Source organism: Ischnura elegans, chromosome 9 (genome assembly GCF_921293095.1).
Source record: "Ischnura elegans chromosome 9, ioIscEleg1.1, whole genome shotgun sequence".
Lineage (NCBI taxonomy): Eukaryota > Metazoa > Arthropoda > Insecta > Odonata > Coenagrionidae > Ischnura > Ischnura elegans.
Window position 1 is genome coordinate 73,316,743 of NC_060254.1, and position 13,824 is coordinate 73,330,566.

A 13,824-nucleotide genomic window follows, 5' to 3' on the forward strand; every position below is an offset into this window, starting at 1 on the left:
GGAAGGGAAGGGACGAGGAATCCCGCACCGTCACAAAGGCGGGCGGGCCCTACTATAAGCGAAACCAAGCATACGCAATATAATATACTAACGACCTTGGAGGATTATTCTATGAGGAAGAATAATCAAACGATTAAATCGTTAGATTGTTGTACTTCTACAGTGAGAAAACAGACAACTAAAGAGATATGGAAAAACTCTGAGTAGATGGGGGATGTTAGCAACAGCTGTAGAAGAATCTTCTTTTCCCAGTGTTGTACTTATACAGCAATTACTAGAGCCCTCCATCTACCCCCGGTTTTTCAATTTCTCTTTAGTTGTCTGTTTTCTCTCAGGAAGATAATCTAGGAAGCATTTATATACAAGGACAAAGTAGAATTAGTTTAAGAGACCCAATGACCACAATTACTCACAGTTCAATAGCAATCACAGCATCACAGCCCTTGAGACAAGGGTCAGGCTGGCTAATACTTCCAGCAAGCACCTTCACACGAAATGGAGTAGAGCGAGAAGAAAGATGATCAGCTAATAATGGTGCAGCACGGTGAACAAAACTGTGAAGAAGTTCTACATCTATGTCAAGGGCTAATATTTCCTCAATCCCAGGAGTGTTCTTCAAAAAGGGAAAGAAACTCAACTCTGAACAACCAGCATCAAGCACCTGTGAGGAACAAATAACACTTTTATTTCCCACTCTAAGTTGTAAATTGCCAAAACATTCTCTTCATCAATTAGTAGAGGATTTTCACATGAAATAATGAATAAGTTGCAAATAACCATCATGGTCTGCTTGATTACTTTGATACATGGCAATAAACATTAACTATTTTAAATATCTTTTGAAGCATAAGCATGTAAAAATAAATTAATTGGTGATTGAAATAAGCAACATTAACTTTGGTTAATTTTCAGCTGAGTCGCAATATGGTGGTTACCTATAATTTTTTTATTGCCTAAATCGAAAGATTATAACTCCTGGAGTATGGATTTCATGCTTTTAGATTTTTAAATTACGATAACTATTTTTCACGATTAAATGAAAAGTGAAAATTTTCAAGTGAGCAAAAACACGATGGCTAAGTATGAATGCTGGGAAAAGGTTTGTGACGTCATTCTGGTCCTGGCTGCCCCCGTGTGAGGTGACCATGGGGCGAGGATGTGTGCTATGATGCAATTCAGGCTGCTAGCAGGTAGAAGAGTACCCAGCTAGCAGGTAGCACTTGGCTTAAATAAGGATTATTATTACCCTATCAAACAAAGGAAACTTTCCGACCTTCGTCAATTTTAATAGGCGATTATTAAGAGATGTTTCCTTGAGCTCTGTGCCTCATGCATGCATTGGTGATCTCAGACGATGTAAAAATCCTTACTACTCATATAACATCTAGGTCCCTGTGACATCACATAGAGTAGCATCGCATGGGCGCCAAACGAGGTTAAAATTGACCATTAACATTCGTCTAAACTAGGAATTTCTAAAACCATAATTTGTAAATTATGAATACACTGATGGTGGGTAACGAATCACAATCAATGCCTTTCGTTTTCTTGGATGAAGGAAACTACAGTGCAACCTCGATATAACGACACCCCACGGTACACTAATAAACACTCGCTATATCGAATTGTCGCTTTACCGGAGGTGGAGCAAATAATAGACAATATACCTGTTGCGAACAGATATACAGGGGCAGGAGTGGTGCGGCGACAGATAAACATCTATCCGATAAACGTAAGCATAAATCCAGACGAAAGGCGATTTTTTTTACATCATTAAATTTCCTTACTCAAACAACGACTAACTATTCAAACAATTTATAAGCGCCGCACTGAATAAAAATCATAGAAAGCATTGTTTCGTCAATCATTATGCCAATGCACAACCGACGAAGCCATTTTTCTATGCACTTAATTAGTTCATTTACGTGATCATTCTATTATTTTGGTATTTTCCACTGACAATTCAAAAATAAACTGATAAAACAGTATCGCGGTTATTTAATGCCTCAAATGTTTCCATTGGTGTATGTTTATTGTTTCTGTACGTTAAGCGGCAGTGAAGTGAAATAACGCATTACATTTGTTTCTACAGGCGAAAACGGTGGAAGGTTGTATACCGTTCCCGCCTTGGAAGACTTTTTCTATCAGATAATGTAATATTCTTTTCATCACCTACGGTAAAAAGTTTGCTAAGCTTGAAAAATGACGTGATTAAAATTGCCGTTGTTGAAAAAAAGTTTCTTTTTGAGTGTTACGCTCGCGACGTATTTGAAATGATACACCGAGTTTACCACGGCACTGCAAACGAGAGTTAGTTGTTCTGTGAGTTCTTCCAGCGGCCACCAGGGGATGCTCGGCTACCCACGTGACAAAAGAGATCGCCAGTACGACTCCGACCACTGACGCGAATAGTTCACCCTTGTAAATCCGCAACGGAGAATAAATACGTCCATCCGGACAATTCACGTTCAGTATCATTGCATCGCACATTCTACATCATCGCTAAGGCGCACTACATACTAGGGCGGATCGCAAAAATCGATTTTTTTCAAATCCATCTGGCCCAATGAAAAAAAGTTGTGGGACCGATCAAAAATAAGGCCTGAAAAATTTGAGACCTGTACGTGAACCCCTGACCCTCGCTCAAATGCAATTTAGGGGGGGAGGGTCAAAATTCGAAAAATATAATATTTAATGGTCATTTCCTATAGATTTTGCCGAGTTACTGCCCTTCTAGGGCAAAAATTTCGTGCATTTTGACGTATCTGCCACCGTTTAGCCACAAAATGCCTAATATGAGTCCGCGTCCGCGAGGAAAATATTCCAACGCCCACGCAGCGTCGCGGATACCAGAGCCGCAGGCCGATCCCTTCCCCTCCACGCTCGCTTCTCCCCCTCCCACGCCTCTAATACAGCAAAATTCATCCCGCGCATGCTGCTAGGAGGTCGTTTATCTTTGATAATATAAATCAGAAGATGGTAGAAGGTAAAAAACCATGCGTAGTGAGACGACTTGTCCCTTATTTGGTGCCTCGTCGGCGTTAAACAAATCGATATTACCAACTTTTAGAGAAGTGATGAAATATTTTTAGACCTGCGCACGCAGGAAAGGAGACTACGGTCTATGAAGACGCCTCTCGAGTGGCTATGAAGGTGTGCGAACTATGGTGACGTGCTTCTCTTCCATTATGAATGTGACAAAATGGATTTAGCGGTACCACAGGAAGTACTAAAACTTACGGAAAATCGTAATAGGCCAAAAGTAGGGTTTTTTTGCAGTATATAACTCAAACAATTTTAAAGGAACATTTTAAATTATGCGATATTTTTGCGTGTAAGGGCATGGAGGAGCATAAGGTTCCCACAATGAAGAAGTATTTTGAGAGACAATCTGACGAAATGAAAGATGATGGCTGCTGGATTGAACCCTAAATAAACTCGACAACTGAGGAAAAAAGGGAATCATAGAAGAGCGTTGAGTCATCATCGTCAATTCTTGTACGGGAAAATAGTATCAAAAATTGCAAACTGCAAAAAAACCCTACTTTTGGCCTATTACGATTTTCCGTAAGTTTTAGTACTTCCTGTGGTACCGCTAAATCCATTTTGTCACATTCATAATGGAAGAGAAGCACGTCACCATAGTTCGCACACCTTCATAGCCACTCGAGAGGCGTCTTCATAGACCGTAGTCTCCTTTCCTGCGTGCGCAGGTCTAAAAATATTTCATCACTTCTCTAAAAGTTGGTAACATCGATTTGTTTAACGCCGACGAGGCGCCAAATAAGGGACAAGTCGTCTCACTACGCATGGTTTTTTACCTTCTACCATCTTCTGATTTATATTATCAAAGATAAACGACCTCCTAGCAGCATGCGCGGGATGAATTTTGCTGTATTAGAGGCGTGGGAGGGGGAGAAGCGAGCGTGGAGGGGAAGGGATCGGCCTGCGGCTCTGGTATCCGCGACGCTGCGTGGGCGTTGGAATATTTTCCTCGCGGACGCGGACTCATATTAGGCATTTTGTGGCTAAACGGTGGCAGATACGTCAAAATGCACGAAATTTTTGCCCTATAAGGGCAGTAACTCGGCAAAATCTATAGGAAATGACCATTAAATATTATATTTTTCGAATTTTGACCCTCCCCCCCTAAATTGCATTTGAGCGAGGGTCAGGGGTTCACGTACAGGTCTCAAATTTTTCAGGCCTTATTTTTGATCGGTCCCACAACTTTTTTTCATTGGGCCAGATGGATTTGAAAAAAATCGATTTTTGCGATCCGCCCTACTACATACCTTTAGAGGCATAATTGCAAGGAACACCTCATACTGCAAGGGTTTTGTCGGGGAGTTGTATGTAAGAAAAAGTTCCGTTTCGTCTATGTTATATGACGCGGGGAATACTTCTAAAGATACTTATGATCGGAGTCCTTTCTTCCACGACTTCAGGTTTACACCGCAGGCATCACCAGCAATTATGAGGGGAGATAACGCTTTGGTGCTTCGCATTAGTATAATGAACCTTCCGCCCTCTTAAAATTCTCGATTCGCAATCTATCCCTAAAATACTCCGCTTTAGGCTTGGGCGTAGCCCCTTTCTCAGAACTTCCCGCAGATTTGATTGGGCAAAACCACCCGAACAAAGCTCCTTATAACTCTTCATCGTCTGCATTCCTTGGGTGCTTTTGTTTTTTTTTTTTGCAGAGCGAATAGGAAGATAAATTAATTTCGACACTCTCATATTACTCCTTTATTTTTATTTTCTCGCTTAGACGTGTTTGCTGTTATTTTGGCCATGGTGACTGCCATCAAATGCTTTCTATTCACGCAACTCACGGACGTGCGGGTATGCTGCCGACTGCTTTCTGCCGCCCGAGGAACAAAAGAAGATTAAGCATTCGCGAATGCTAATGCCACAATATTTTCACCAAAATTAAATACTTATTTATCGAACGACAGTTTACCACATAAATTGGAGACTGAGCACTCCATAACTTCATTTCTAACAGATCGCTAGCAATTACAGAGGTTAAGGAGTCTCGATGAAAGTCTTCCGGCGGTGAAACCCTCGCTATGGCGAGAGCCAACACCAAAAGGGTCTCGTAAAAACGAATTTAACACGCTTATTATAGGGTCAATTGACGGTGCATCGGATATCTCTCGTTATAGCGGGAGTGTCGCTATAGCCCGTACTCGCTTTACCGAGGTTCCACTGTACCCTGTTGAATTGTAATATAGGTAACCTGTCCTAGCTGTTAGGTGCTCGACTACAAAAAGATAAAATCAGAAAAATATGTTGAAGGTTGGCTAGTGACATTGGATACATTTTCAAATCATAAAAATAATGAATTTGTTAATACAAAAACTGAAGTCATTCATCATTGTAGAATTTATATGAGTTAAACTACAACATTCACAAGCATCATACCAGGTCAAACCTAGATATCCACATCAAAACTATATCTACCACACTAAATACTGAGGGTCGATACCACAAAGGCGCCAAACTTCACAATTCACTCCCTCAAAATATTAAGAAAATCAGCAATTTGTATAAATTCAAAATTGAGCTCAAAAAATTTTTAATAAAAAAACCTTTGTATTCTATTGATGAATTTTATGCTCTTTGTAAGGAAAAACTTAAATGAGTAAGGGTAACTATATTATTTATATGTATTATGCCTTTACCACTGATTTTTAAGGCGATTCACCACTAAAGCTAGAACACACAAAACATGCTGTTAGAAAGACTAAGAAAATTCAGATGCATGCATTAAGGTATAGATAAGTTAGTAAGCTACAATACAAGTCATCTAATATATCTGTGAGTTCTAGCGCTGTACTAATAGTCTCTAATTAATCGTTGAAAAAATGACATTCTGAATTTATCTGTTCTACAATCTATCTCTCTTTTTTATTTATATGATTGATCAACCGTAGTATGCTGGCTTTCGTAAAATATGGCTAACTTTAATACTAAAATAATGATTATGCCCACATCTTCAGGGTGAATGATACACTTTGAATCTTTCAGTTCAATCTGTAATACTCACCTAAAGACAATGGTCAATTATAAGGTCTTCAAAACAGTAAATAACTGTAATGCTAACCCTCCGAAAGAAAAATAATTCCCCCAATAAAAACTGAAGACTTGAGAATCTGATGGTCATTTTTGGAAAAGGAAATTTTGGAAATTATAAAAATAGATTTTCATGGAATTTGCAAGAAACGGGTACACATCATTTAGCCATTGAGTCAAAGACTAGGGCCATTAACATACTTGGTGGGCTAAAGGCAGAACAAGCAATGAGGGCATACAATGGTGAACGAGGGAAGAGAATTACAAGAGAAGAGATTGGTAAAAAAAACTCTCTGGGCCCTAAGGTCCAAATCCACCTTCCCAATCGAAAATCTACCACTGTGAATGATAATTTACCAGCAGTGGATCTCTATGATCTTAAGAAGTATCAGCTGTCACTTTGTGGAAATCAACTGATGTTGTACTCAATACGATAGATATTATATGTACTTTTCCACAGTGATTTTACTAGGCTCAACCAGCTTCAGCATTCCTGGATCATTTTCAAGGGAGTCCCTTAGGTATCTAAGGGCTTGTTTACACGGTACATTAACATGGACGAGTTTATGTCTGCTTCAGGGTTCCCACTCTAACTACATTATAAAATTCACGGTTTTTTCCAGGTTTTCACGGTATAAATGTCATCAAATTCACGGTTTGTAGATAAGGTATTTTAAGCAGAAATATTGATCACACAACAATCATCAGCCGCATGTTAACTAAAAATGTATCAAACGCAACAGATGCCTTGAATGCAAACGCAGCAATGAAAGCGCTATCTCTTATGACGTCACCTAAAGTTAGCAAAATTCAGGTCCGGCTAAAGGGTGTGAGTGGGAAAATGGAGAGAGCAGGGTGGTAGGGAAGTGAAGAAGTGCCTGATTTTTTGCCAGGGTTAATGTCTTCCAATCGTAGGCTTAAGGTCAATGTGCAGTCATGGCACACGGAACAATTAATAATGCGCTTCGAATACACGTGTGAGTGGACAGTATCTGCACGTGACTCGGTCTTGAAGCATGATCGAAACATCGATTCTTCTTTTAATCTGTCTATCGTACATCTAAAATCAAGTTTGAGAGATTTCTAAGGTTTTGTGACGAAATTCACGGCTTTTTCCAGGTAGACTAAATTCACAGCTTATTCACGGTTGAGTGGGAACCCTGCGGCTTGCATGAATGATTTTTGTGGACTGGAACGGAACATGCGCAAATGCATAAACCAAATTAGATTCTATTTTCTGTGCATGCATTCGCATGATGGTTACACGGTGCATTTTGGCATTCATAAATTTAGACATTAACCCGTATGTACTGTGTAAACAGGCCTTAAAAGTTGACAACAGTGGGGTAATGAAATGATTGTGGAAAAGTGCAGTCTATTTTTCCAATGCTTTATCAGATTCTACTAATGTATTTTTACATTTTAGGAAAGAGCCATGTTTCATTATATATGCAAGATTTCACTTTTTCCCGGCGTATGATGGCGGTGAATTCTTCTCGGGTTTCCATCCGGGTGAGCTCCATCTCCATCGCTGCCGACGTTTCGATAGAATCCTTTTCTATAGTCATCAGGGCCGATGATGCCAGTAGGAAAGTCCGAACGACCGAGGATATATAAACCTGGCACTTTCCTACTGGCATCATCGGCCCTGATGACTATAGAAAAGGATTCTATCGAAACGTCGGCAGCGATGGAGATGGAGCTCACCCGGATGGAAACCCAAGAAGAATTCACCGCTTTCATTATATACATTTATTTTACATGCGTGAGTGGAAAAAGAGCCTAATTAGCACAATGAATTCTGATCATTATCACCGTGTATATTCCCATTGTATTGTGTACAAAGGTGTTCAATACATATATTTTTGAGTTAAGAAGGAAAAGTACTATATTAACCTATACCCTTTAATTCAGGTTAAGTTAAAACATAAAGTTTTCAACAGAATTTTAAAAAAATGTATGGACTGATGATGCTGCGCATCAAATCCTTGGAAATGAGTTGGAAAAATAAGCATGCAAAACTCTAAACAGGTATTTTTAAGCAAAACTCTTAATAAAATTCCAGTGAGGAATTCACCTCAACCTGGAATTCAATCACTATTCCTCACTGCTGAAACTCTGCTTTCACTTTATCATACCCAATTGACTTTGCCTTAATTAACCAGGGGTGACCTGCAGTTACTCACCCCATTGGGTAATATAGTTCTTAAATCTTGAATTAATTAGCTCTTAGCTCAAACTTAAAGATCTATACAAACTGACAACTTATATAAGTATAGTATAATAATATACTTTCCATCCATAAAAGATAGTTCTACACAGTAGCTTCGACATTGAGATATTCTCAAGCTAATAAAATAAGTAACTCATCAATTTCATACATATTAATCATGAATTTATGTTCTTTCCATTGGAAATATACATTCTTAGCTTAAAGTTCACCACCTTCAAGTAGAGCACCTTTGAGACTGCAGTAAATATTCACGTGAGGTGACTCGTTAATGTCAGGTTATTCTCATTATTTAGAGAAAACTCAATTATTCGACAACAACATCTTAAAAATTAGCATATGCACTTCATCAATAGCAATAGTTACGAAGTAAGCAAATGTTTCATCTAAATTATCTTATTTTTATACGCTCATACATCTTTTCTTCTTTCAAATTCTAGTGACGTCCTTCGCTGGATCTTGTTTCGACGACAGAAAAAACATTGAATTCTCATGCGCACGTCATTGAAGACGAAATAAAATAGATCTATCTACACTAGTCGAAAGCATCTTCATACAAAAATACCTTCCCATCCGTAACTACAGCAAGCCAGAAAACAAGGGCTATAAGTGATTGCATCTCGCCTTAGCTCAAACCAAGTATCAAATAGGAATACATGAATTCACCGAAATTATAGAAACAATTATACTCACTTTTTTCAACTTTCCACGCCACGTTTCAGATGATAATATTTCTTTAACGGCATTATATCTCTGAACATAGACTGGAGGGAAGAACTTCAACCCAGCTTCCCCGTCAAATCTACAAACTATATCTCCTGTTTTTGGCAGAGGTATATTTTTAAGTTCTTGCACACAGCGTTTAGATAGTACATAGCTTTTGTGTTTGTAATCACGAGGTTCCAACTGTACATAAATATCATTCATGTAAAATTTTTCACCAAATAATTTATCACATATAACGTGATATACAATGCGTCCCACAATGCATAAATTGTGGAATAGAAGAATCATTCCGCTGAGTTTGTCATTAACTTTCCACTTAACCTTCTTCACCTCCTTCGTCGTCTTCAGGTGCGTTTTCTTCTTCAACCTCTTCAATAACCTCTTCCTCAGCTGGCGGATTTTCCTTACTGAGGAAACATATGAGTAGAATAAATACTTGTTGAATAAAAATTATCATTTCTTAGACTGATGAATTGTGCCTATAAAACACAACAAATTTTGAACTGTGCATTTCAAACTTGTCACCACCGCTGCTCAACAACAAATGAGGATCGTAAATGAATTCGAAAATGGCGGTCTTGTCGATTATGGATTTGTTGATTTTTAGATAAATTTGAAAACTGAAAATAATTTTTAGACTGGTTAATAATTGTGATGCATTAAATAACCATGTTTTTATTCTCGTGAATGAGGAAAAATTAGAAATCACTGTGTTCTAAAAAATGAAACTAGCTTATTGGGTATGTCATTCTTGAGGAAAAAATTAATACGTGTGTAAGAGTCAACATTCCCCTTTGCTTGCACGATTGTTATGTTAAAGATTCTAATTTCTTTTATGTGGGTTAGATTCACATTCTTCAAAAGCATAGGGATTGTACGTACCCTATGTTACTGCCGAAGGGGGCTTTAAAATCACTACGACGAGGGTAAAGTATAATGGTACTAAATGGTGATTGATGCGTGAATTTTATCTTTTCTTTATCGGTCATCAGTCACAACAGTAGCCATGATTGGGCTCCCTGGGTGGCTCGCATGCACCTATAATCATCTTGCCGTGTGCGAAGAGTATCTTGTGCAACAATGTCATCAGACCTGTCGAGGAGGGTGGAAGTCTAGCGGTGGGCCAAGCCATAGCCCAGAGTTAATAGTCTGTGTCCAAGTGTTCACGTTGAGTTGCCATCTCTTCTGCCATGGTACAGTGGCTAATTCTTAAAGTAGCAAATACTAGTTATAGAAATGCTAAAATAAGTAATACTATTTAATTTGGGCTGAATTAACCAATTGAGATGTATGTTAGGGTAACTTTTTTTGTTAACAAAATGAAAGTAAGGCAATTAATATTATCATGAGCAGTATCAGCCCTGTGAAACTTACAAACACTATGTATTAGTTTTAGTAGTATTTACAAATAGCTGTACGTTATGCAATTTCATTTATACGTGGATTATTTGAGATACCACCGCAGCTGACGTGTGTCTTCAACAAGGCAGATCGAATGTTGCCAGGAGGCTGAGGTAACGTAGGGGGAGGGAGGCGAGTATATCATCCAGAGTAGCTTAGGGCAAGGGCGTACCTAGGATCAAAACTAGTGGGGGGGGGGGCAGCCATGGTTGTTCAAGTTGCAGGTAAGATTTAAGCATGGAAAAGGTGAATGAAATCAAGCTCTCTATAAGTTTTTAAAATTATATGCTTGAAAAAAAATATTTTCCTTGAAAACATTTGCAATTTTTGCTTCTAGGGGGGGCAGCTGCCCCCTCCTGCCCCTCGCTGGGTATGCCAATTGGCCATTAATGGCCTATGGGGCTTAAGCCACCTATGCCGTAGGCCCTCCCAAGGGAATTCTCTCTTTTTTTCCTCATATGAGGACAGCCCAAAATACATTTGAGGAGGCAGCTTTACCAGGGAGCCCTTACCCTCTGACTTAATCTCAACTACGTCTTCTCTCTGGACTGATATCACGGTCTCGGGTCTGAAAATTGCTCATAAGTCGGAAAATATTAACCACTACTGCCACAGCCTTAAGTTCAATTGTTGTTTTAAAAATCAGGTGGATTTTTGGAACAAACACTTACGGAAACCAAGCCTAAATAACTATGGCTTGTGGAATAAATAATGAGCCTATTTGTGTATTGCACGTAATCTACCAGTTGAAGTATGTTTATACTTAGCCCTCTTAGTGCTATCCTTCTTCCTGGGGTACTGGCGAGGAATGCGGAAGGTATTTCAATAAAATGTAGCTACTACAAAAAAAAACAATAAAAAGCTATTTTATTACATATCCATATGTTTTTTTTTTTAATTGATGAGGTTAAACTGGTTAATATTGACAAAATATTTTTACGTTTATTGAAATAAGTTATTGAAATAGAATAAGTTATAGCAAATTAAATAATGGACTACATAAGAGCATATATATCGGCCTGCCACACTAATAGGGTGAGAAGATGTCTCACGAATGTTATAGCAACACCCAATCTATCCTCAAAACCACTCGGTATTTATTTATCTATGATCCATATTCTGTTCCTCTTTTTTCTCTGGTTGAACCTAAACCCTATATCACAGTTTTCAGTATACAAAACACTTTTCATGTTCGAAGCCTTCCAAGTTAAGAAATATTAATCGAAAATAAAGAGTGACAGCAAAAACCATAGTTAAGCCTTTTATTCATTCTGGGTCAACCCCTCAAAAAATATTTACCCTCTTCTATGACCATTTCCAAATATCTTTGCGAAGTACTAGCCCATTTGGAATGTTTCGAGCAGCGTCGCAGGAGGTGGTGAGACCTGCGACACAAGGGATGTGGGATGGGGAGAGAGAAAGAGAGGCAATGCAGTACAATGTGTGAAAAATGCTACTGCAATCACTAGTATTTCGCCTGTGATTGTTATTGGATTTTTCTCATCATTTGCGATACTTCTATTAATGTATAAACACTGTCCGTTAGCCACTTTACTAGTAGGAATATTCTTGAAAATATACTTTATTACTGTACCTGTTAGATTTCCGCTAGCTATAATAAAATTAAATACCAGCGTAAGTGCAGGATAAAGACTAGTTTACTCTCGTAAATTTTATTTTCAGCTGAGCTGGTTGAAGAACGTAACCGCAGTGATTGATTATAATTTTTCCCTAGAAAAAAATGTTTGAGTCATAACTTTCGAAGCCTACCAATAAAGTAAGAAAGAAAGGTTTACATTGTGCGTTCCATGGGTTATTTTAATGTATTAATGAGTTATGGCCACAAATTTCACCAAATAGAAAGCATTGACCCTAATGGGATTGTCAATGTTATGATCAAAGTGGGCGTGGTTTGCCCTACACAAGCACCCCCATTCCGGCCACACTTTGCTCCAGGCTCGTAACCAGTGGTGCACCCTTCCAGATATATACAACCTCCTTGATTGAAGTAAAGTACTTTTTTTCATTGAGGTCATCTTACTCATTTTTGGCACCTCTTTTAAAAGGCTCAAGGTAGGGGCTATAACCAATAAAAACCCCCCAGTGGCTATGCCACTAGACTCCCACTAGCAATCGCACGTAGTGAAACTGGCTCTCTCAAGGCATGGGGCAGAAATTTGCCTCGGACAAAGCTTGGGTGGTGTGAGGGTTGCTTATACTGATATTTTTTTGCTAATTAGCACACAACAACCATGTATGTATGTATTTTGTTTGCTTAGAGCTGAAAGTTAAATTCATTGTTGGTTATTGGCAGATGCATGAAATGCAATAATATCAAAAAAGGGTGTGTCAGAGGATAGGTGACTTTGGGCTAGTGGTATTACCTAAGCGGATATACATACTGCATAGGTAGTTGCCGGGAAAAAGTTTTGGTGAAGGTGTGGGGGCTAATACCCTCAAAACCCGTGGCTACGAGCCCGAGTGGGAACACCAGAGGTTCTTTTCCATACACTCCTCTAACCAGTGTCGTAACTATGGGGGGGGGGATGAGGAGATAGATCCCCCCCCAAAGCCTCAGAGAAATAAAAAAAGTATTTAAAACCATTGTCTAGTTTTGACATACAATAATTGCATCTGCTTAAAGTTAAATTTTAAGTGCCAAAATGCTGTAAAATGTATTTCCAGGCATGTCATTTTTAAAAAAATTTCCCGAACCTTGCCTGGGGGGGGGGGGTCGTCATCCCCCCCCAAAGCATATTCCTAGTTACGCCACTGCCTCTAACCTATTCCTGAGTTTTCACACCAGGCTTTGAATACCAAGTGAAATGAGGACTCAGGGTGGGCTTGTGGGGTTACTTTCCCAAGGGCCGGGTCGTTAAGTCCGTGACATCTTCATCCACACACCTCGTTAGGGGAAGGACAGTGGAAAGAAAAAGGATAGGAGGCACCACCGTGATGAGAACCCGACGACGTCTCCCGGAGAGGATATGGATGGAAGGGAGAGGATAGGGAATCCCAATGCCATTATTAGGGTGGCGGGGCTCACTACTGGGGAAACAATGCTTTGCTGTTTCTATGGAAAAGAAAGATTTCCTTATGAGGAAGAGAAACTCTACGATTTTCCGAACATAGGTCTTAGATTTTCATACTGCTAAGGCAACGACATCCCATTTCAGACCTCTACCACAGAGTAGATATATACAGAGGGGACATTAGGTGGCTGTACAATAGATTTCTCTGTAATGAAAAATGCGCACGCGGCCATATTAAAAATAAGTAAAATTATGCGGTAAATTCAAACCAAATAGTGCTAACGACTTACCATCCACCGAAAAAAGAGGGTTTAAAATTCAAAGTAGCCTAATTATTTCTTTACTAATAAGGGTAGA

General features: G+C 39.0%; 1 protein-coding gene across 2 annotated transcripts in view; it reads right to left on the reverse strand.

The window, feature by feature from the left end:
- The window catches only part of LOC124165444, a 30,156-nt gene that overhangs the window by 15,282 nt on the left and 1,050 nt on the right, over positions 1–13,824 (reverse strand). The window contains exons 2-3 of one of the 2 annotated variants that reach the window (XM_046542873.1): positions 9,002–9,441; positions 414–661 (exon numbers count right to left, since the gene is read on the reverse strand). In XM_046542873.1, coding sequence (XP_046398829.1) covers positions 414–661; positions 9,002–9,322 — 569 coding nt within the window. In that variant the 5' untranslated portion in view covers positions 9,323–9,441. Of the gene's footprint in view, positions 1–413; positions 662–9,001; positions 9,588–13,824 lie in introns of those variants that run through there. The other variant, XM_046542872.1, reaches the window with a different exon arrangement.